The following is a 24,522-nucleotide window of genomic DNA, read 5'->3' as shown; positions in this document are numbered from 1 at the left end:
TCCATGCAGATCTCCTCTAGAGCAGTGATGTTTTTAGCTTTTCGCTTGGCAACACGGACTTTCAACTCCCTCCAAAGGTTTTCTATAGGGTTGAGATCTGGAGACTGGCTAGGCCACTCCAGGACCTTGAAATGCTTCTTACGAAGCCACTCCTTCGTTGCCCTGGCGGTGTGCTTTGGATCATTGTCATGTTGAAAGACCCAGCCACGTTTCATCATCAATGCCCTTGCTGATGGAAGGAGGTTTGCACTCAAAATCTCACGATACATGGCCCCATTCATTCTTTCATGTACCCGGATCAGTCGTCCTGGCCCCTTTGCAGAGAAACAGCCCCAAAGCATGATGTTTCCACCACCATGCTTTACAGTAGGTATGGTGTTTGATGGATGCAACTCAGTATTCTTTTTCCTCCAAACACGACAAGTTGTGTTTCTACCAAACAGTTCCAGTTTGGTTTCATCAGACCATAGGACATTCTCCCAAAACTCCTCTGGATCATCCAAATGCTCTCTAGCAAACTTCAGACGGGCCCGGACATGTACAGGCTTAAGCAGTGGGACACGTCTGGCACTGCAGGATCTGAGTCCATGGTGGCGTAGTGTGTTACTTATGGTAGGCCTTGTTACATTGGTCCCAGCTCTCTGCAGTTCATTCACTAGGTCCCCCCGCGTGGTTCTGGGATTTTTGCTCACCGTTCTTGTGATCATTCTGACCCCACGGGGTGGGATTTTGCGTGGAGCACCAGATCGAGGGAGATTATCAGTGGTCTTGTATGTCTTCCATTTTCTAATTATTGCTCCCACAGTTGATTTCTTCACTCCAAGCTGGTTGGCTATTGCAGATTCAGTCTTCCCAGCCTGGTGCAGGGCTACAATTTTGTTTCTGGTGTCCTTTGACAGCTCTTTGGTCTTCACCATAGTGGAGTTTGGAGTCAGACTGTTTGAGGGTGTGCACAGGTGTCTTTTTATACTGATAACAAGTTTAAACAGGTGCCATTACTACAGGTAATGAGTGGAGGAAAGAGGAGACTCTTAAAGAAGAAGTTACAGGTCTGAGAGAGCCAGAAATCTTGATTGCTTGTTTCTGACCAAATACTTATTTTCCACCATAATATGCAAATAAAATGAAAAAAAAACAGACAATGTGATTTTCTGGATTTTTTTTTCTCAGTTTGTCTTCCATTGTTGAGGTCTACCTATGATGTAAATTACAGACGCCTCTCATCTTTTTAAGTGGTGGAACTTGCACTATTGCTGACTGACTAAATACTTTTTTGCCCCACTGTATATATATATATATATATATATATATATAAAAAAAAAAATTTTTTCCAGGAACATAGGGTGACATGAACTTTTTTCTTTTTTTTTAATATATTAAACATTTTTATATACATATTTATTTAATTAGTCTACTTAGGGGATTTTAGCCTGCAATCACTTGATACTATAATGTTGCAGTATCAGGCTGCCATAACTGTGCCATTGGCACCGTGAAATCATATGCATCAGAATCAGAAAGTATGCCTTCCCCCATTTCTATCTTTTTAAATGTCACAATTGACATCGGTGGTTAGGCTTGGGTGACGGCTGAATAAAACAGCTAGCACCTGTGCTGTTTGGATTGGACTGACTCTTGAGCCTGCTCCATACACCCAGTGTGCATATCCACTGTACATGGTCGGAGAGGGCCCCAAGGTTTGCTCGGTGCAGGCTCTTGCTTTGATGGTATTTACTGTATGCCTTGCATAGATTTTACTAGAAGAAGCTAACTCATTAAAGAACTGTGACACATCCTTTCCTCACATGTGAAGACATTGGTGGAGAGGTGGAAGGTCCAGGAGTATCTCCTGCACTAAAATATGGACATCTACTTCTGACAAATAAGTAGTTAGAGCTATGGTTATTTGATGCTAACAATATGGTGTCAGCAAAAAAAAACAGTAGGATAGAAAGCTAGTTCACAATCATGGGAAATTCTTGTTGAAATTATAGTAAATACAAGAAGTTGATTACAATCAATTGGGTTGCCCAATGGTCTTCCATCAAAGTGGATCCTGGTGGGAATTATAGCCAAGTTGTTGTGTCCCCCCATGTTGGGTTGCTTACTGGTAATGGTATTATTCCATTAGTCAAAACAAATATGCAAAAGCCAACTGCTTGGGTTTGATTCTGATCATAATCCGATCAGATTGAAGGTCAAGGCCACCGAACACCCCAATACGACAGAAGCAACTGCCTGGGTTTGATTCTCACCAGAATCTATTAGAATTGGAGACCATGACCACGAAAGGACCTAATATGTCAGATTCAACAGCTTAGGTTTGATTCCCATCTTGATGCCGTCATTATTTTATGAGGATTTGGTGAGCACAATACTTTCTTTGTAACCAAACTCTATGGCTTGAGTATTAATTTTTTTATGTCTCTGTATAAATTCTTTCACAATGTTTGGGTATTGATGATTAGTCATTTAAACTCATAAAAATGTATTTTACTCCACAAGATTCGTCAGGAATAATACATTTCAGTTTCCTCAAAAATAATAGTGTAATATATGTATATTTTTTTCTAGGAATACGTATCTGTTCCTCTTGACCCGTGTGCTAACATGAGTTTGAATTTGCAGAATTGTCTTATTTTTTTAATTTCACTTATTTATTTTCATCCTTCAGTTTTAACTACAAAAAGGATAACTCTCGTCTTCTTAATTTGGTGCTTTACTAGCTGGAGATGAACGGAAACGTCTGACAGTGGAGGAGAAAAACGTAGTGCACGGACCAGTCAAGATTTCTCACACACTTGATACTTCTGTGAATTTAGTGCCTTCAAAACAGGGAAATCAACATCACCCTAACTTGCCCAAAAAAGAGCATTACAGAGAAGAAGAGGAAAGTAAAGAATTGATTATGGATAACCAAAAAGAAACTAGTGTCCTACACACCCGAAAGAACATCAAAACTATAATCACGACTATACATGAAACACAGCGGAGCAAAGGAAGCCAAGTAGATAACTACCATGAACATGATGATGTAGAGCATCCCTCAAAAATGCCAGTGAATATACAAGATGAAGATGTGGTCACAAAAGAGAGGATAGGTGAAGATTTAAGACATTTACAACCATTGGACAGTAGAGGCAACTTACCAAGTTCCAAAGTTGAGAAGTGGATAATCACAAGAAACATCACAAATTTTGAACCATCTGAGACCAAAATTCCCATTAATGTGCATAAGGGAGAATCAGAAATAGCAGCAGATATACATTCAACAACTGGCATCAATAGTAAATGGCGTATTACAGGCAGTGGACGGTTGTCAGATATGTCAACTGTTGCTAAAAAACTTTTGGAGTTGGAGTCCTTGCAAACCAAATCATTTGAAAAACCAACCACAGATCCTTTAGATTCTCTCAAAAGTGGAGGTGCCCCAGAAATGTCAACGGAGAGTCATTTGGAGTCTCTAGGAATTGGATTTAAAGGAGAAGAAGACATAGATGATCTCACAGACCCAACGAAATCGAAAAAGCATGTCATCACATTAGTTAAGGCAAATAAAATTGTCACAGTTTCCAGAAAAAAAAATGTAGGTAGAGACGAGATTAATGGAATGTATAATGAGACAGTTGAAGTGGACGGACATGGACAACTACCACACTCAACAAAACCTAAGAATCAGACTAAAATGTTTGGCCCACAAATAAAAGCTGTAATTGAGAACCTGCCTGAAAAGTTATCCATCTATAACGGGACATTTATTCAGCGATTAGAAAGTTACCTCCGGGCTACTTCATACCCACTCCGAGGCAGCCAGACAGTTGAATCTGTTGCCAAGGCAATTTTTCTATATTTGGTAAAATGGAAACCTCATAGTTTTACAGATATGGTGTATGATCGTCTTCCTCAAAAGACACCAGGAGCCAATGGAAACTCAGAACCTGAAGGGGCATCTCGATTACGAGGCAATGTTGGGAACACCAGAAGTGATAATAAAATGCAATATGGAGACAAAACAAGAAGTGATTCACGAGAAGAAGATAGTTTGTGGAGAACACCAGATTCCACTCGAACCATGACCATGAGTCCCAATGTAGAGACACTTGGAAGGGTTGAAGCTGTTGGGGACATAAATGTTCCAATAATACTAACAGTGGGTAAATATGGGACTGTCTCAGAGACAGATGAAAATCTAAATAGCATGGGGAGAACCCCCATTTCAAAGGACAACATAAAAGCTGTAGTTGAGGTAGACTCATCAAAAACTTCTAAACCAACAGATAAAATTACCATGCCGAAAAAGAAAGTGATGCCATCAAAAAAGGGCACAATACCAAAGCAGAAAACAGAAGATGGAAAGGAAAAACAAACATTGATAGAAAGTTCACACATTGAAGTAGAAACTGGGAAACTTTCCTCAAATTCAAATGTTCACAAACATGAAATTCAGAGGAAAACTATCTTGGACAGCATCAATAAAGAACCCAAAGAGAAGACAATTTCTGGCTCCAAAATAGGAAATAGTGCAGTAAATGTTGATGATCATCTCATAGTTCATGGAGGTGACGAACAAGCACAAGGAACCAATGAACCTCTGGTTGTCGATCAAATTAATACAGGATTTGTAACGGATCATATTCCAAAGGAACATCCACATTCTCATGACAGACAACTACAAGAAGAAACTGATCATGGCTACAAGGCATCTACCACACATCTAAATAAATCTAGGAAAATATCTGACCATAAACCAACCGAAATATATAGAGTAGAGAAGGAACAAACTGTTCATAAAGTGCTGGTAGATGGGATTATGCCAAATAGTCCGATCCCTACACAAGAAACAACACATGTCACTGGTGAGACCTTTGTGATTAATCAAATTGTAGAGTCTGGAGAAGGCCAAGGTAAAACTGGCCCCATACAAAGTCCAATTGTTCTAAACGTTCCAAGCCATGGGGCTCAAGGAAGACCCAGCATACAACAGAGAAGCCCAACTAGCCTTGTAATATCATTAGAGGGTCTTGGGTTCATATGGGACAAGGCAGTCATCGTTTACATTCCATGGCCACCAGAGTCTGGTGCAACTCCTCATCGAATGGAAGTGGAAAGAGGTGTCAGGCAGGTGGAAATCAAAGATTTAGTCCCAGGAACTAGCTACAGACTTGATCTACATGGGATGCTGAGGGGCGGCTCATCCAAGTCCTATTCACTGGTGGCTGACACAGGTACTGGGCAAGCTAGCTTATAGGAAACACTTGGGTTATGTCGTAGCTCTACTGGCTGCCTTCTGGCTTATCTTTTTACTTGCCCATACCAGCTGTATCTTAACGGGGTAATGCCACATGGTAATGGCATCTTGGTTGTCTTGGGATATTGAATACTATCCTGATTCTCTTGTCCACCTTGCCCCTTACTTCATTGGTCTTCCCATATAACTGGCTTTTTGTGCTTTTTCATATTTCCTGATCCCATCTTTGTTTTGTGTTTGTTGCTATAACTTTTTATAATTTTTTTTTTTTTACAATTTGGATAGTGTGGTGGCTCCTCCTTGGTGTCCACTCAGAAACTGATGAGCCCCATTCTACTTCTATATAGTTTGTAAAATGTATAAATGCATTTTTTAAATTATTTTTTAGATTTGCTTAATCTACTGTATATAAACTTCCAGCTTACATTTGATAACTGGTAATATCACATTAGCTTTTTTACAGCCATATGAAGGATGACTTATAAGCTATTCCATTATTTCTTACACATTTTGGGCAATCAATGGGAACAGTTACTTTTCCATATATGTAGTAGGGGTGCAGGAGGACTGTCCCTTAAGAAGGCTATCAAGTGGAGTGATCTTTTGTGGTAATGGCCCGGATTGGGGGGGGTGGCCCACTACTTACCGCGCACAGCCGACACAGAAGCGAGACGGAGGCAGATTTCAGTTGCAACAGGTCCGGGTTTTATTGGCCGTCCTTCTGATGACCGTAGCCATACACCGCAGTTCCTTTACAGCTCTCCGTACTCAGGCCCAGGTACCTTCACCTTTCCTTCAGTCGTAGTGACGTTCCTCGTGGATCTTTCGCTGGGGCTGTCCTAGACCTATCTACCGCCAGTGCTTCACCTGCCCGTGGTCGTCGTCCAATCGGTACCCCCGGGGCCTCGTCTGTTGTGCGGTTCTTGATGTCATGGCTATCCCCCTGCTGTCTCTCCCTGTCAGTCCCCTGGTCGAACTCTCCACCGTTGTCAGTCTTCTGCTCCAGAGCTCCTCCCGGGACTAGACTCTCCTGGAACCCCGTCCTGTCCTATTTATCCCCTCCCTCGGGAATTTCCCTCCTGGGTTCCTATCTCCCCGCCCCCCATGACTAAGCGGTTTCTATAGCCATAAACTGCTGTCAAGTCCTAAACTACACTCCCCCTGCCATCTTGTGGTCAAATCTAGGTATTGCACTCCCTTTTCTATCTTCCCCAGCTGTTACCCTTCTGTCAATGCCAATATCCATCTATAGTGCACAAACCGTCCCTTCTTCCTCCAGTCAAGTCTGTCCATCAAGTCACCTTCCCCACACTCCCCCTTCCTTTGTCTATTGTCGCCCCCGACAATTGTACTCCCTACCTACGTTGTCCTGAAGCCTGTCCAACGTCTGTTGTCGGACCGGTTGTTGGGCCAAACCCGCCACACGCTGGGGGCCGAACCAAATCGGGAGCACCATGCTCCGAGCAGCCTACTGCTACCCGTCGGCGCGCACGCCACGTGACAGCTTCTTTCAGGTTGGCGAGGTCCACCTGGACTACTCTACGGCGTGTACCTCCCACTACTATCCCCTGCTGTTACCCTCTACTGTCCGGAACGCCATGACCGAGGCCTTTCGCCTACCAGGCCATCGCTAGCACCCGCCTATCCTTTTGGGGTGTCTCTGGTGTCGGGGACCTGACTGATGGACTACTGTCTGGTTCACTCTCTTCCGTCTCATTATTCCTTCAATTTTAAAAGAGTCATGGTCGGCGTCTTTGTCACTTCTACCTCGTACCCGGGACCTGTCACACATTTTTATACATACTACATATTAGTTCAACTTTTGGTCTACCATATATATAGTTACCTCTACTTTAATAACAGTATGAGCTACCCAACAAGGGTAACCCCTTTTTCTTGTCGTTTTTTTTTGTTTTTCTTTTTTTTCCCAACACATTTCAAAACAAAGTGTAAGTACTCCCCCTTCCTTTTACATTAGCAATTTCTCCCCTGCATCCCCACTAGGTCAGGTTAAACAATAAACAACAAAAGCATAAAAACATTTTCCTTCACTGGAACACATAACTGTTCTCTAGGCCTGCACAACGGTGCATCGATATTCCGGTAGTCCGGGCCATCTCCTGATAGGCGGTGTTATGCCGATAGTAGGGGGCTCCACAGCCGTGGAGCTTCCGGGATGCTGGGAGTGTCTTTGGGGGTCCTTTTTACGGGGGCTCGTGGCCTTCGGGTTTGACGATCACGGCTACCGCATAATAGCCGCGGGGACAGTACTCATAATATGATACTAAGTCCCCCTCCCGCAAAGCCTGGCCGTGACGGATGGAAGTCACGTTAAGATATACCTTTTGGCCGGTTGCGAGGTCTCGAATGAACCCGTATCCCTTCTCCAGGTTGGTATACACGAGCCACCCAGTGGATCGAGAAGCCGCCATGCCAGCCTCTCCTTTTTCGTGGAGCAGGCTCCAGACCTCCCGCTCTCTGGCCTTCTTCTTCTGTATGACCTCCGTAACCCAAACGGAGGGTCCGGTGTAGGCTGCGGAGTCCGGTGGGCGGGATGCGGCCAGGGTCGAGAGCGGGGCAGAGGCGGCCACAGATTCCGGTGGCCCAGCAGCCGCTGGGTCGGGCGGTGGGCAGGGGCAGCCGTGGGTCCCGGTGGATAGGCCGCAGAGCCCAATAAGCAGGCCGCAGCAGACTCCGGGAGTGAAGTAGGCGCGGCCGCGGGGCAGGCCGCAACCGGAGTCGCAAACGGGGCCGGAGTAGCGGCAGGCTTCGGTGGATAGGCCGCCGCCTCCAGGTGGAACGTGGCAGGGACGGCCACAGGTGGGTTCCGCACCGGCGACACCGGACGTGGCGCCTTTGTGCGGAGTGGCTCAGGGATGCGGGCAGAGGCGTCGTTCAACCCGGCGGAGGCCGCAAAGCCCTCCGTAGCCGGGCTCACAGGAAAGCAGGAGGCCGCGTGTGAAGGCCGCGCGGCAGTGGCTGGTCGCGGAGCTGCCAGCTGGGCCGGGCGATCTCTCACCTTCCCCGGCGCTGCGGCCTCCGGCAGGCCACCCCACAGCTCCTCCCGCAGCCTCCGATCATCACCCCGCCATCCGGCAGGGCCAGCCTCCTGGCTTGCTGGTCCCGCGGGGAGGCTCCCAGGAGATGTCTTCGGCGGCTGCTCCAGCAGGGCCCGCAGTCATTCCTCTTCTCCGCCCGATGTCTGAAGTGCTGCCAGTGGCTCCCAGGGGCAGGTCTCCCGCCGAGACTCGACCTCTTGTCGCCACCGCCATTCCAAACGTCCGAGACCGCGGCAACTACAGCGTCGCATCCCGTCCGATGTACAGCAGTCGAATGGCGCCAAACAGCCGCAGCCGGTCTTCCCACCGGGGCCACTCCCGCTCTTGGGTGGGGCGGTGGTCGGCTTCTCCACCCATCTTCCAGGGTCCAGCATGAGGGGGCGGCGGTCTCCAGATGTACACCGCTCCCCCGGGGGGCGGATTTGAGACGGCCCCAGAATGTCCAATACAGCTGCAAACGCCTGTGCCTCTTCCTGGTGTTGGAGTACCACAGCCATGTTGTCTGGCTTTTGTACCGCCCTGGATCTTCTGACAACAGCCAATGATCTGGAACAAAGTCTCCAATTTGTAATCCACAGGTGAGCAATTCAAGTCCTTTCAGGTACTTCTGCTGCAGGCCTGCCGCTGAAGGTCGAGTATTGGCGGCAGCAATCCTGCCGACTACGCCAAATGTAGTAATGGCCCGGATTGGGGGGTGGTCCACTGCTTACCGCGCACAGCCGACACAGACAAGACGGAGGCAGATTCCAGTTGCAACAGGTCCGGGTTTTATTGGCCATCCTCCTGACGACCGTAGCCATACACCGCAGTTCCTGTACAGCTCTCCGTACTCAGGCCTGGGTACCTTCACCTTTTCTTCAGTCGTAGTGACGTTCCTCGCGGATCTTTCGGTGGGGCTGTCCTAGACCTATCTACCGCCAGTGCTTCACCTGCCCGAGGTCGTCATCCAATCGGTACCCCCGAGTCCTTGTCTGTCCTGCGGTTCTTGATGTCAGGGCCACCCCCCTGACTGTCTCTCCCTGTCAGTCCCCTGGTCGAACTCTCCACAGTTGTCAGTCTTCTGCTCCAGAGCTCCTCCCGGGACTAGACTCTCCTGGAACCCCGTCCTGTCCTATTTAACCCCTCCCTCGGGAATTTTCCTCCTGGGTTCCTATCTCCCCGCCCCCCATGACTAAGCGGTTTCTATAGCCATAAGCTGCTGTCAAGTCCTAAACTACACTCCCCCCTGCCATCTTGTGGTCAAATCTAGGTATTGCACTCCCTTTTTTATATTCCCCAGCTGTTACCCTTCTGTCAATGCCAATATCCTTCAATAGTGCACAAACCGTCCCTTCTTCCTCCAGTCAAGTCTGTCCGTCAAGTCACCTTCCCCACACTTTGATAAGTAGGACCTTGCTAATTGATCGGGGTCTGACACAGGAACCCCAATCAAGTCTTAGAATTGATGTTTCCATGTCCTCCATAGAGTTCTCACCTAATTTTTCCATTCCTTGAAACATTAGGGTAATTTTTATAGAAAGCCAGCTAAAAAGTGGAGGAACATGTAATCATCTGTTGGCTTAAACCCATTGCTACAAAGACTGATTACTGATCCACAATGCTGATCACAGATCCTCATGTTCCCTACTAAATAAGTAACCTGAATCTCTACTGTATGTATTTGGATCGACCATCCAAACAACTACTTGTATATACAGTGGGGAAAAAAAGTATTTAGTCAGTCAGCAATAGTGCAAGTTCCACCACTTAAAAAGATGAGAGGCGTCTGTAATTTACATCATAGGTAGACCTCAACTATGGGAGACTAACTGAGAAAAAAAAATCCAGAAAATCACATTGTCTGTTTTTTTTTCATTTTATTTGCATATTATGGTGGAAAATAAGTATTTGGTCAGAAACAAGCAATCAAGATTTCTGGCTCTCACAGACCTGTAACTTCTTCTTTAAGAGTCTCCTCTTTCCTCCACTCATTACCTGTAGTAATGGCACCTGTTTAAACTTGTTATCAGTATAAAAAGACACCTGTGCACACCCTCAAACAGTCTGACTCCAAACTCCACTATGGTGAAGACCAAAGCGCTGTCAAAGGACACCAGAAACAAAATTGTAGCCCTGCACCAGGCTGGGAAGACTGAATCTGCAATAGCCAACCAGCTTGGAGTGAAGAAATCAACTGTGGGAGCAATAATTAGAAAATGGAAGACATAGAAGACCACTGATAATCTCCCTCGATCTGGTGCTCCACGCAAAATCCCACCCCGTGGGGTCAGAATGATCACAAGAACGGTGAGCAAAAATCCCAGAACCACGCGGGGAGACCTAGTGAATGAACTGCAGAGAGCTGGGACCAATGTAACAAGGCCTACCATAAGTAACACACTACGCCACCATGGACTCAGATCCTGCAGTGCCAGATGTGTCCCACTGCTTAAGCCTGTACATGTCCGGGCCCGTCTGAAGTTTGCTAGAGAGCATTTGGATGATCCAGAGGAGTTTTGGGAGAATGTCCTATGGTCTGATGAAACCAAACTGGAACTGTTTGGTAGAAACACAACTTGTCGTGTTTGGAGGAAAAAGAATACTGAGTTGCATCCATCAAACACCATACCTACTGTAAAGCATGGTGGTGGAAACATCATGCTTTGGGGCTGTTTCTCTGCAAAGGGGCCAGGACGACTGATCCGGGTACATGAAAGAATGAATGGGGCCATGTATCGTGAGATTTTGAGTGCAAACCTCCTTCCATCAGCAAGGGCATTGAAGATGAAACGTGGCTGGGTCTTTCAACATGACAATGATCCAAAGCACACCGCCAGGGAAACGAAGGAGTGGCTTCGTAAGAAGCATTTCAAGGTCCTGGAGTGGCCTAGCCAGTCTCTAGATCTCAACCCTATAGAAAACCTTTGGAGGGAGTGGAAAGTCCGTGTTGCCAAGCGAAAAGCCAAAAACATCACTGCTCTAGAGGAGATCTGCATGGAGGAATGGGCCAACATACCAACAACAGTGTGTGGCAACCTTGTGAAGACTTACAGAAAACGTTTGACCTCTGTCATTGCCAACAAAGGATATATCACAAAGTATTGAGATGAAATTTTGTTTCTGACCAAATACTTATTTTCCACCATAATATGCAAATAAAATGAAAAAAAAAACAGACAATGTGATTTTCTGGATTTTTTTTTCTCAGTTTGTCTCCCATAGTTGAGGTCTACCTATGATGTAAATTACAGACGCCTCTCATCTTTTTAAGTGGTGGAACTTGCACTATTGCTGACTGACTAAATACTTTTTTTCCCCACTGTATATTCATTCACAAGGGGTGTTTACTTAAGCCGTTGTAATACCAATCAGATTTCTCATGGTACTAAAATGAAAATTAATCAATTAATTATAGTGGGAGCAGTTGCCTAGAAGCCTAAGGATCCATATGTGAAGACCACTAAAGATAAAGAACAGTTATAGTTCTGGGACCTGTTGGAGATTTTGCATAGGGCCCCACAAGCTTCAAGTTATGCGCCTGTATTAATGTCATTTACTAGAAGAAATTAATTGGCCCTTAAAGGGGTTATTCCCAAAAAATCTATTCATAGAATAAGGGATAACTAATTGCCAAGAGTCTAACCGTTGGGACCCACCAGGGATCGACGCTCTGCAAACTCAAGGACGGGGCTCTGTAGCCCAGTCCTGAATGTAGTGGAGGTGTGAATGCTCAGTCTCCACCCCATTGATTGTCTATGGGGCTTCATAGTACTCTTTTCGACTAATTTCGGCAGTCCCCATGGATAGTCAAGAAGTAGAGGCCAAAGTCAGATCTTCAGAGTTCCATTCTTCGGGTTCCAGATACCCAATTCTTAGAATCACTGGGGACCCAGCACTCAGGAAGTCATCCTTTATACTATGCATCGCGCATAATTCAATTTTTTGGAATTACCCTTTTAATTGCATATATATCTACACGGAGCACAGAATTGATATATCCTTTCTCTTGAGAGGAGCTTTCACTCAGTCACTTATGGAGTAACACAAATGGGGGTGTAACAAATGTTTGCAAAAAAAATAAGAATTTGTCACTTTAAGTCCATGCAAATAATCCTAAGCCAGTTTTCTGGTTACAAAATAATATTTGTAAAAATCTTTTTAAGGGTTTATAGAGATCAGCTCCTATGCAGAACCTCCACCAATTAGTCAGTGCAGAGAACAACCATACAGACCAGTTCTCACTCTGGAGGACCCAACATGTCCCTATATTACATGGATAGCCCATTCGTTTTAATGGACACCATGTAATTTCTCATTTCACCTGTAGTGGTGCTGCAGGCAAATTGAAAACTTGGTGCTTCGGCGATCGATCTGTGATCAGCTTATTTTCAGTGTTTCCGCTCTAACTAAAGTGGACAGCCCCTTTAACTGAATACATTAGTATCGTCAGACTGGGACTAGGCAACGTAACGTGTAGGTGAATGTTTTCTCATTTATTGTCCTCATTTCTTTCTCGTTTTCCCTCAGTCTGTTGCCCTGTCAGCCACTCACCGATGAATAACACCACAGTTTTACCTCACAGGCCTCTCTCTCCCTCTGCCGCTCGCTGTGTGCTCACCGTATGGCCAATGACACCGCGTCTGATCTGCTGATAACACCTTTACCCTTCAGGCAATGTGAACGCACAAATGTATATATATATATATCATATAGTTAAAGAGTGACGTATGAGTGTGTATGGGAGCACAGCCGGGCGTATATCTGTATGCTTGGTGATTTCGGCCTACGTCTTATCTCAAGCATACATATATTAGTGCTGGGATCAGAAGAATATTTAGAATTGAGAGTCCTCAATGGTTGATACCTTTTAAGGGCTAACTGAAAAGATGGTAACAAGTTCAAAGCTTTCCAGACTACGCAGCTTGCAAGCTTGTAAGCTTGCAACTTGTTACCATCTGTTCAGTTAGCCATTAAAAGGTATCAACCATTGAGGACTCTCAATTCTAAATATTCTTCTATCTACTGGCTAACACGGTACAAAGATTTATATCTTTCCTGTATCAAAATGCTGGGATCAGAGAATTCATCCAAACGTGCGGTATTTGTGTACGTATGATATATATATTAATGACAGATCCATGTATCTTTGCTTTCCGAGCCCTTCTGTCATTATCTTTGCATATGTATATTCTATAGTATATATGTATATGATGGCAGTATATGTATAATATACATAGACCTGACGCTGGTGTATGTATATATGATATAGAATACTAGTATATATTGTTATGTGTGTACCCTCGGAAATATACGTGTATATACATACATAACAATATATGAGCACTGCTTTACAGCATGTCGTCGTGCACATGTTCTGCATGGAGTATTTCTCGTTACGGCATGAAATTATTGGACGCCATTGTATCTGTACGATGTGGGGTGTGAAGAAGGGATAGCATGCACTGGTCATCGATAGTCATGAGTATAGGACATTTTTCATGTAGAAAAATATGGAGATAACATTGGTTTTGCAATTACTGACAGCTCCATTAACCACGACCGCTCAGCCACATGTTGAAGTGACCACTCGACCTCCATTTACGCCTGAAGTCACCACCACCAAAGGTAATTAGTTTTCTAATTGTGTGATCTAACTCTAACCCATGAGCAATGAAAAATTGATGTAGGGGCAGAGACCCTGAATCCAGGGATGTGTAACTTACTGGGTTACTTAGTGCAGTTTTAATAAAATCACTGTTTTCTCAGTTGCTCAGATCTAACAGTGCTCCAATTGCTCAGCTCTGAATATTCCCACCCTGTTTGGCAGCTTTCTGCCTATGCACAGTGTACACAGAAATCTGCCAATCAGTGGTGGGGGCAGGGTTACACAGAGTAGGAGGACTACATGACACGAGACACCTAGTCTTGTAGTGATAATCTCCTGCTGATAAAACACTGATTTTATTGAAAGTACAACACACAGCCCAGTAAGTGACATTGCTGGAGTCACGGTCTTCATGCTGCAAAATCCTGCTGACAGATTCCCTTTAAGAACCTGAGTCCTCACCTTCTACGTTAGTATGCCATCCTTTCTAATGTCTTCAATGTCTCGGCTTCCATCCTGATCTTACACTTGAGCTACAGCCTACACCAGAGCCTCTCAAGCTTTATCTATCTACTGAAGTTCCACCAGCCAGAATATGGTGACATCTCATGCTTACGAATGGTCAGAGTCCATGCCAAAGTTGTAAAATTATCTTAATATATTAAATATCTCTTTTCTGAGCCAATATACCACTAAGGTAAGCTCAAAATGAGTTCATGATGATGTTAGGCCTTTGCAGGGTTTGATAACTCCTTCCCTAGTTGTCTGTACCTACAACTGGTGGGAATGTTACCATTTTGAACTACCTTTAAGTTTGAGAAATGGTGGCCTATCCTGTGGCATTTATCTTGGTCTCTAGCTGGACATACACACATGCACACTTGCACACACTGTTGACCAAAGGCTCGTAAAGTCAACCATCTAATGTACATGAGACCCTCCTGACTCTTCACTGACAGAAGATATTGGGAAGATAAGATGCAACTACTTGGTTGAGTCAAGTTCAGTGTTCAAGTGTTTGTGGGTTAGTAGTCAGGAGAAATAGATGGCCAACAAGAGTCTAATGTGTTTGGCCAACCTTAGCCTTGCCTTCCACCTTCCAAACTCATGTCCTCAATTTTTCAATAGAAGAGAAGTCAATGATCTGATCTTCCCTAGGTACCTAAAAAATAAAGTCTCAGGTTCACAATCAAGTATGGACTCTCTGTTTCCTGGTCTTTCCTTCTTTCAAATCTGAATCTGTAGTATATAATCACAAGATGGATCTACAGTATTAGTTTTCTAACCATGTCTACTTCACTTCTTCTTGCCCAATTAATACAGTAATTGTTATGCTCAATCTCTACCATGATTTTCTTCTTAAGCTTCAATTTCCACATCGATATTTGTTAACTTGTCCAGATGCCATGTTTTAGGAGTGTTGAGAATACATGATCCAGAATACATTGTAAATCAGTCTTTATGTAGCCATTTCTTCTATTTCTTTAGCTGTGAAAAGACCTCCTGGACCAGTTGCTCCAATGGGTGGCCTGCAAGTTCAAGATGTCACGAGTAACAGTGTCACGTTAATATGGAAAGCCAGGCATGACATCTTTGAGTCCTTCCTAATCCGTTATGAGGATGTAACCGATAGTTTGGGACCAAAAGAAATAAGTGTTCCCGGAGAGCAAAGAGAGGTGACCTTACAGGACCTAAGTCAGAACACTAGATACGCAATATCGCTGCACGGCATGCGGGGTGGGAAGCTATCGCGCCCCTTAAAGGAGGAGGTGACGACAGGTATGAAGGATCCTACAAGATCTACACTCTACATATTTTGACAAGAAGTGGGATGTGCGCCATGGTTGTTACAGGATAAGCTTTACCTCGAGTACAGTGTGTTATCCCATTGTCTAGAGCAGTTGTCCAGATGAATAATTATCAAACGCCCCCAGAGATCGATAGAATATCAACTTATTCCAGCTGACTGATGCACATTCATGTATTTTGCAGCACATTTTATGATAAGAAGCCAAAAACACAATCTATTTTTAAAATCTTGGATCCTGGATCAACATCTGCAGTTCAATTCCAAAAAATATATTCCCATGTAAACTTCTTCCCATCACATCACTGCTTAAAATTGCCATATTTTGCATCTGTAATTATTTCCATAATGTATATCTAACTATGATACACACTGGAGATACTAAAGCCATGAAACCCACAAGGCCAACTACGGTAGGAGTCATAACTGATTCCATTATAAGCCACTGAGTTCTTCATATATTCCCATCTTTTGTATCTCTATTTGGTGAGTACAATGGTGCAAAGATGATGGGAGTATGTTTTGCCAACCATGTCTCACATATGTCCACATGGAGATTGAGCTGCGTTAATGGCGATTCACTGGTTGTAATGTTGATTTGATTTTCTAAAGTGGTCTTAGACATGATATTGGTCCACTTTTCTTCATTTCCTGTTCATAAACTTTCTGTAATCCAGCATTGCTATCATAAAATGATGAGTTAGTTGTGTTTTTGTGGTGTTATATATAGAAATTATCTCATAATAACCCCCGAAGACCCAACAATATACTAATGATGGTTTGCTGCTTGTAGATTTTGGTTTTCCAATAGTTATCTTGCATTTTTCTACTAAATGACATGGATTTTCCAATAACGATCACTGGGTCTGTATGATGATGATGGTGTTTGTTGGCGTAGTAATCAGTCAACAAGATATAGGGATGGTAGAGGTGCCCTAGATGTCATATATTGATATGTGATTAGTAGCTGACTAGAAGGACCAGACTGACCCACCAGAATACCAGAGGATCTGTAATAGGTGCCAACGGTCTATGAGAAAACAACGCCAGGTGGAGAGGACTTTGGAGCTTATTTGCCTATAGGGTTTATATTATATAATAATAACCAAATGGCATTTCGAGGTACCCACGTTCTTTAATAACTGTCGGACGAATACTTGTTTTCCTGACATCTATTCCTTTCAACATCCCGATATACATCTTTGTACAACTAGGCCAAGTGTCCACATATTCTTACTAGGGACAGTTGAGGAAGTCACTTTTTGGAGCTCTTTATCTTCCTTGAGGAAAAAAAGGCATATTGAAATCCGGCACTCCCAACATTTTTTTTCTCCCACATCATCTGTCGATGGAGAGTTGGCCAGTGTCACCAGTATCAACGTCTTCGGCTAATTGCAGTGTAATTACAATAGCACATAGACGTGTTGTGTAAATGGAGGTTGATCATCTGTGTGGTTGCTCAGAAACATTAATTCATCACGGACTCAGAGTCTACTAATGGTAACCAATGTTGTGGTGATGTCCTATTGACCATGTTAATGATCTTCTAGAGTTTTTCTGATTTTGATGGTTGGATAATACAGGTTGTATATTGTTGTATACTTGTTTCTATACCTTTCTATTGTGTAGCAACTCTAAGTGTTATTGCTTCTGGTTGCACATTTACATGACGGAACAATATTCTTCTGGTCTCCATCAATCTTGTCTCTAAGATAGTAGACAGGAGAGTGTTGATTAAAGGCGCTGATAAATAACACATGGGGAATCCCAAACCCACAGCATTGTTGTTGTTGCTCATGTTAGGAGTAAGTACATAGCTTTGCAATGACTAATCTCCTAACTTGCAGCAAACAAATCCAGAGATCCATCCGTCTTCTCCGGAGAAACAAACCCTTACAAAGTTTGACCTTTCCTGAATAGGCAAACACAAAGATTGCACATCTTGTACTTATCTATGTGGCGCCCCTGAGGCTCAGTCGCCACAGAGGTACTGCATCTCCTCCTGAGGTGTGGTACCCCACCATCCCGGTGAGTTGGAGGCTCCTGACCATGCTCCAACACTCGCATCCCACACAACACAGTAGTTCAGCAAAGCCATATTGCGGCTCCCTGCTTGGAATGTAGCAGAGCACCTTTGGTGGCTCCCTGCTTGGAACACGAAACGTGCTGGGAGGCGGGTGGAGTTAGAATACATAAAAGAGCGGGAGGGTTTAGGATTACAGGTCAGTCAGTGAGAGGACGTCACTCAGAGAGGAGTGAGGAAAGATGATCCCTGGGAGAGGGATGGAGGAAGGAGGTGCTGCAGCAGACCTCAGTGACCTGGGTCTGCTGGCACGGGAAAGGAAAGAAGGAGAAAGACATTGAACTGAAACCTGATCTTCCAGGAGAAGGAGAGATTAGTACGGAACGAAGGAGTAGAAGGGAACAGAGGAAGTGGGTTAGGAGAGAACCCTGCCTAGAAGTTCTAAGCGCAAGGCCGGGGCCCGGTCCCCGAGGTTATATGGATGCTAATGGTCCTGCAGCAGACACCGGTGGAGTAGTGGGCTGTAAATGCACTACTCCCATCTAAGACTTGGGGGCACAACAGCAATTTGGATAGTGAGCCGGGACTCAGGAGTAAGAAGTCCCCGAAGCAGGCTACAGCTGTCTGCCGTACAAGTAGAGTTCTTGGGAACATCTGTCAGGAGGCACTCCAGTGTAACTCAGTATTGGGAGTACTTCACACTTAAAGGCGCTATAAGAGGAGACGGTCAGAAAGGTACATGTTGGCGGAGCGTTGGAAGGGAGCATTCCATCTGGCCTGGAGGTTGATTGAGCCTCTGACCCGGAGGACACAGCACGGAGGCAGGCACCAGTGTGTACTACAGACTGTGAGTAAAGCTTTGGAACTACAAGCCCTGGTGTCCTCCATTGATTCTTGCGCCAACGCACCCAGCACTGCTACATCTGGGTGCCAGCCACTACACTGCTTGTGCCTCTCCTCTTCCCCTACATCTACACTGCCTTGGGGCTACAGCTTCACCTGTGGGAAGCTTCACCATCTTAGCTGCAACACACCACCATCCCCAGAGGATCTGCACGCAGCGTCGGCTTAATACCTCACTTGCCGAACATCACAGGTGGCGTCACAAACTATTCATCAATTCTATTTCATTGTTCTTTCACCCCCCTTTTGCCATGGAGCCCCAGGGCCACGGACCGGGTCACAGCTTCTGTGACAACTCCCATTGAGATCAATGGGCCCAGTGCCGAGTACCCCGATAGCCCTGGCCGGGTGCTCCATCTACATCAGATCAATTTAGCTAAAATTGGCCAACACGTGATTCACCTCACCCTGCACCATAATGTCAGCTCTGAAGAGGTGTAAATTTCCATTTATATCTGTACTAGATGTGTGCCCGATGCTATCGCATCGGGAGGGCAGTAACATCACGATGGGGGCAGCTTTGTGGCGCTGGGGTGGCGGCCTACCCACTTCCATGCAGTCACAACCGGCAGGAAAGACGGTGTTTTGCGGCCTGTGCTGGAGATGGTGTGCAGCGCCACCAGAGGGTGGCTGCACCCAATCTCCAGCACAGGCCTCAAGCCGTGGTCTTTCCTGCCGGCTGTGACTGCATGGAGGTGGGTGGGCAGGCAGCGGCGGGATATGGCGTGTGTAGTCAGGCAGTGGGTCCTGGCGGGGGTCCGGCGGCGGCATCCCCCTCATTACTCCCCCCTCATTACACCCTCTCATTACACCCCCTCATTACACCCTCTCATTATACCCCCTTCATTACACCCCTCTCGTTATACCCCCTCGTTACACCCCTTTCACAGCCTTGTGATCGCGAACGGCGGCCTGGATCCAAGCGGCAGCTGGGATCTGAGTGGCAGCTGGGATCCAAGCAGCGGCCGGGATCCCAGCGGCAGCCTGGATCCCAGCGGCGGTTGGGATCGCAGTGGTGGCCTGGGTGGCGGTCGGTATCACAGCGGCGTTCAGGATCACAGCAGCAGCCTGGATCCCAGCGGTAAGTGGGATGCCAGCGGCGCTTGGGATCGCAGCTGCGTCCTGGATCCGAGCGGCATCACTTAGGTGTACCAAAATGGCGGTTGGCATACTTCTGGTGTGGCGCAGTGGATTGTGGGATTCGGGGACATCCAGACGGAAGTGGATGACAGACAATTTAAGGCAATTATATATATATATATATATATATATATATATATAGATGTATGTAATTTAAAACAGTATTTATATTCCTCATATCCCTTATTAAGAAACTTGAATGTCTGTTGATAATTCAATGCCAGGTAGCTGTACCTAATGCCAGCATGAAAATGTTATTACTTTTGTTGGTCTTCTAATTCATCACCATGTTAAAATGTACTTAGTGGAGCTAATGGGGATCTGATCCTGTTAATGCCACAATGTACTCAAAAGTAATATGGACGATTCATTCTGCTGTACAAGTGGTCTTTACTAGGACATGGCAAAGAAGTGGGGTTTCCAGACGCCCTTGCCGACTGTAGTTTTCTCTCTGAACACCAATAAGATAATAATTAATGCTTGCATGTCCTATGACAGCAGACAATGTGCACATAGTGAACAACGGTAGAAAAGCGAGGTAGATCTTTCCTGTAAAACCAACACTCACATCACAGATCTCGATGAATTTTGGTCTATGCTGACTTCTATTCTTCTCTGACACATTGTTTTGCTTTCATTGACTTATTCATATACAGATAAAACTTTTTGGCAGTAACAGACACAGTTATTTTTGCCAAAGCATGCACGAGTGAGTGAGCTCTGGCTGGGAATTAATGATAAATGGATTTACAGGACTATGTCACCAGTGTAACGTATCACCCGTTACTCATGTGTAACATCATTCTGTGCCAACGAGCCTTCCAGTGTCGGGTGGCACAACATTATATGTGTCATCGACCTTCTCTGGGCACAAGCCCAATCCCAAGGATCACAATAAAGCAGAGGGTATTACCATATTAGTTTAGTCATATATGGAATATCGAAAGGACCCACCATAAATGTACAAAAGGTGCCACTTCAACTTCCAGGAATCCATCGATCCCCTTCTTCTTCTTCATTCCCACTCCAATAAAAAAGAAACTGGCTCCACTGGAGTATTTCATTACTTCCAAAAGCACACATTATTCTTTATCAGAGTGCCACACAAGGAATCCGTAGACCCTCATTTCTTCGATATACACACCCATGTATTTACTACATTTTCTTATTTTTTTTCCAATTGGCAATGACAAAAACTTTCCCATGGTTTTTTGTTTACCTTGTTTATTTTTTTTAATTCTTGTCCAGATTCTTCTCCAGATAAAGGAACGCCACCTCGTCTTTCCCCCCTTTCGGTGTCTGAGATTCGGCCAGATTCCTTCCATGTGACGTGGGAACCCTTGGATGGAGATTTTGATGGCTATATGCTCCAGTATGGACCTTCTGGAGGTCCATACCAAGAGGAGACTTTAAGAGGGGACGAGACAACTTTTCACATCACCGGATTAGTTGCTGAAGTCAATTACACAGTGGAACTTCGGGGAATATTGGGGGACACTTACAGCAAACCGGAGACATCGTTTGTCTTCACAGGTACTAGAGATGTGGGGATGGTGGGGTGAGGTTTTACTATCTCAACATTGGGATGGTGACAACTTAGGGGTTGAAATGTCTCTTCATTAGTGCATCAAGAGAAATTCTAGAATACAGATACTGTGGTATTTAAGAATAGGTGTTACTCTCAGCACCACTGACCCTTGTAACCTGCAAACAAGATATCTAGGTTATTGATCAGACAGTGGTATCTGATCAATGTTTTGGTAGAATATTTTACATACAGTGAAGTAGCAGTAGGGGTGTAGAGGTCACCGCAGTATTGTAAATGGCACCTGGCAGGTAAGCACTGCAGGACAGATGTAATTTGCACAGCACGCCTTATGGGTTATTCATAAGGAGGGAGAAGAAAGTTTGTAAGGAAAGAGTAGTGTACACAACCATATCACTAAATCAAAGCAAAAAATTATGACAACACAGACAAGAGACATGCGGATTAAAAACAATTAAAAAACATAGAAGAACTGGAAGGGGTTGGAGCTAATAATCCAATAAGAGTAGCAGCCATGGATCAATAATGAGGAATACTCATGAAGGATACATACCGAGATGATGGTAATGGCCTGAACGAGCGAGACCTAACGTGTGTTACTGCCTGCTCGCGGCTTTGTCAGCGGTACTCTGTCTAATGTAAGCCAGGTTTACATAAAAGCCGTAGGACAAATTAAGGAGGCAGCGGGCAGATGTACCGAGATGTTCAGGCACTTCCGTACCACTCACCGCACATGTGCGATTAATCAAGCATTTTAAGAATACTCCAATGCTTATTAAAGACCCTGCCTGTAAGACTCCATTGGTTATTGTAGGTGTTTATAAACCTAGTTTTATTATCTTGCAATCGAATAAATGATTTGAGTAGAACATCATGTGGTTTGACAGCAACTTTCTGGAAAGCTTGAGATACAACAGTTTTTTTTTTCTTTTTGTATATGGTTTTCATTTTCCGTATTATAGCTAATGTACTGACTTTTGACTTATTTATTATGATGCCATAGTTGTATATATTGACTTGACTCACTTTTAGATTTTACCATTTACTGGTGATCTCCATGAGATGCATCTCCTGCGCCTTATGGAACGCATATTCGACTTCCGGTCCACGGTGTACTGGTGGAACGCTTTGGTGAAACACACATGTCACTTCCTGTTCAATGCATCATGTATGCTCGGTGAGTGGTATGGAAATGCCCGAGCATCTCGGTACACCTGCCCACCGCCTTCTTGATTTGGTATACAGCTTTTATATAAACCTGGCTTACATTAGGCAGAGAACCCCTGACGAAGCTGCCTGCAGGTGGTAACACTCTTTGGCTCTCGCTCGTTCAGGCCATTACCAGCATCCCGGTACATACCCTTCATGAGTGTTCCTCATTATTGCTCCATTGCTGCTACTCTTTACCGTACATCCGCTGGTATCTTGTCACTTTTTACCTTTGCTGTGCCCACTTTCCTTCAATTACTACTGTATGAGTTATTCCACAGATAGGTGGGATAGGTTCCACAAGATAATAACTTTGCTCTACAGTGGGAACTCACCGATCAAAAAACGGGACTCTGAAGTGCGCCTTCAGAATAGAACGTTGGCCACTCCATTCAGAGCAAGGTACATTGTGCAGCTATCTCAAAATGTCCCTTAAAAAATTGGTAGTCTCATTCTTGGCATTGGCAAGAGTGCCGTCGGTTGAAAACCATGAGTCCTGCATTAAATTTTTAGGACTAAGTCTTTAAAGTGCTCACACATATTTGACTAAAGAAGGCCATACAATTAGTCTAACGTGGATTAAAACAGATGATTTCTGCGAAATCAATTACCTTTTGGGTGAACAAATAGTGGCCGGTCATTCCAGAAAATCCCCCAAATGCCCTGATTTCACTAAACATGTATAACCAGTTTGGATGACTGTAAACCCATTGTGGACTCAATTCTGCAATGGCAATAATAATGATAACACCAAGATCATTTGTTCAACGATTGCTCAGCCATCAGCCTACTTCTATCTAGTGTTTGGCCACCTGTAGTCTTGAGTGTTATTTAACATCTGTCCTCTATAATGTGTTATACTAGATGACTCCGTATAGCAATTTTTTATGTAATTTCTTTATTTTCCATAGAAAAAACCAAGCCCCCTCGCCTGGAGTCCCTTTCCCTTTCCAATGTCCTCAGTGACTCGGCCCATCTCACATGGGAAGTTTCTAATGGAGAATTTGACTCTTTTGTTCTGGCCTATCGGGATGGAGAAGGACAACCAAGAGAAATTGATCTGGAAAGTGACTTGAGATCTTTTGATGTGAAGGAGCTAAAGCCTGGAAAAAAATATAAATTTTTCTTATATGGTATAACGGATGGAAAGAAAAGTAAACCAGTGACAGCAGAAACCATCACAGGTAAGACAAGAACTGGTATAATGAGGCTAGCTTAGCTGTGGTATAACAAGGATAGTTTAGCAGTGGTATAACGAGGATAGCCTTGCTGTGGTATAACAAGGATAGCAGTTTAGCAGTGGTATAACGAGGATAGCCTAGCTGTGGTATAACAAGGATAGTTTAGCAGTGGTATAACGAGAATAGCCTTGCTGTGGTATAACAAGGATAGCCCAGCTGTGGTATAATGAGGCTAGCCAGCTGTGGTACAATGAGGCTAGCCCAGCTGTGGTATGAGGATAGCCCACCTGAGGTATAACAAGGATATCTCAGCTGTATGCATAACGAGGATAGCTAAGTTATGGTATAAAGAGGATAGACTAGCAGTGGTATAACGAGAATAGCTTTGCTGTGATATAACAAGGATAGCCCAGCTATGGTATAATGAGGATAACCTAGCTGTGGTATAACGAGGCTAGCCCCGCTATGGTATAACGAGGATAACCCAGCTGTGGTTTAACGAGGATAGCCCAGCTGTGGTATAACAAGGCTAGCCTAGCTGTGGTATAAGAAAACCTTTCACAAAAAAACAAACCTAAAATATAACTTTTGTTAATACTATGATAAAAAGTTATTGAAACATAAACATAAAATGGTGAGTAGGTCAGACACGGGTGCCTGATAGATTCAAAAACCAGGTCATAGTATCACAAATAGAAAATAACGTCGGAGAACAGATCCTCAATACTCTGTCTCCCTACCTGGTAGTGGAGGTTGGCACCCTAGGGGGAAGCGTTGTGATGCCCACGCTCAACATCGGCTGACCCTGCCTGACCCAATTAG

The 24,522-nt window shown here is 44.5% G+C and overlaps 1 protein-coding gene across 2 annotated transcripts in view; it reads left to right on the top strand.

Annotated features, from left to right (window-relative positions):
* The window catches only part of TNXB (tenascin XB), a 76,835-nt gene that overhangs the window by 30,826 nt on the left and 21,487 nt on the right, over positions 1–24,522 (top strand). The window contains exons 7-11 of one of the 2 annotated variants that reach the window (XM_073548750.1): positions 2,727–5,225; positions 13,831–13,911; positions 15,380–15,670; positions 21,013–21,297; positions 23,431–23,703. In XM_073548750.1, the coding sequence (XP_073404851.1) occupies positions 2,727–5,225; positions 13,831–13,911; positions 15,380–15,670; positions 21,013–21,297; positions 23,431–23,703 (3,429 nt within the window). The remainder of the gene's footprint in view (positions 1–2,726; positions 5,226–13,830; positions 13,912–15,379; positions 15,671–21,012; positions 21,298–23,430; positions 23,704–24,522) is intronic. The other variant, XM_073548751.1, reaches the window with a different exon arrangement.

Source organism: Dendrobates tinctorius, unplaced genomic scaffold, assembly GCF_039654945.1.
Source record: "Dendrobates tinctorius isolate UK_male_01 unplaced genomic scaffold, ASM3965494v1 ptg000158l, whole genome shotgun sequence".
NCBI classification, from domain to species: domain Eukaryota; kingdom Metazoa; phylum Chordata; class Amphibia; order Anura; family Dendrobatidae; genus Dendrobates; species Dendrobates tinctorius.
This window is presented reverse-complemented; position numbering and strand designations above follow the sequence as displayed.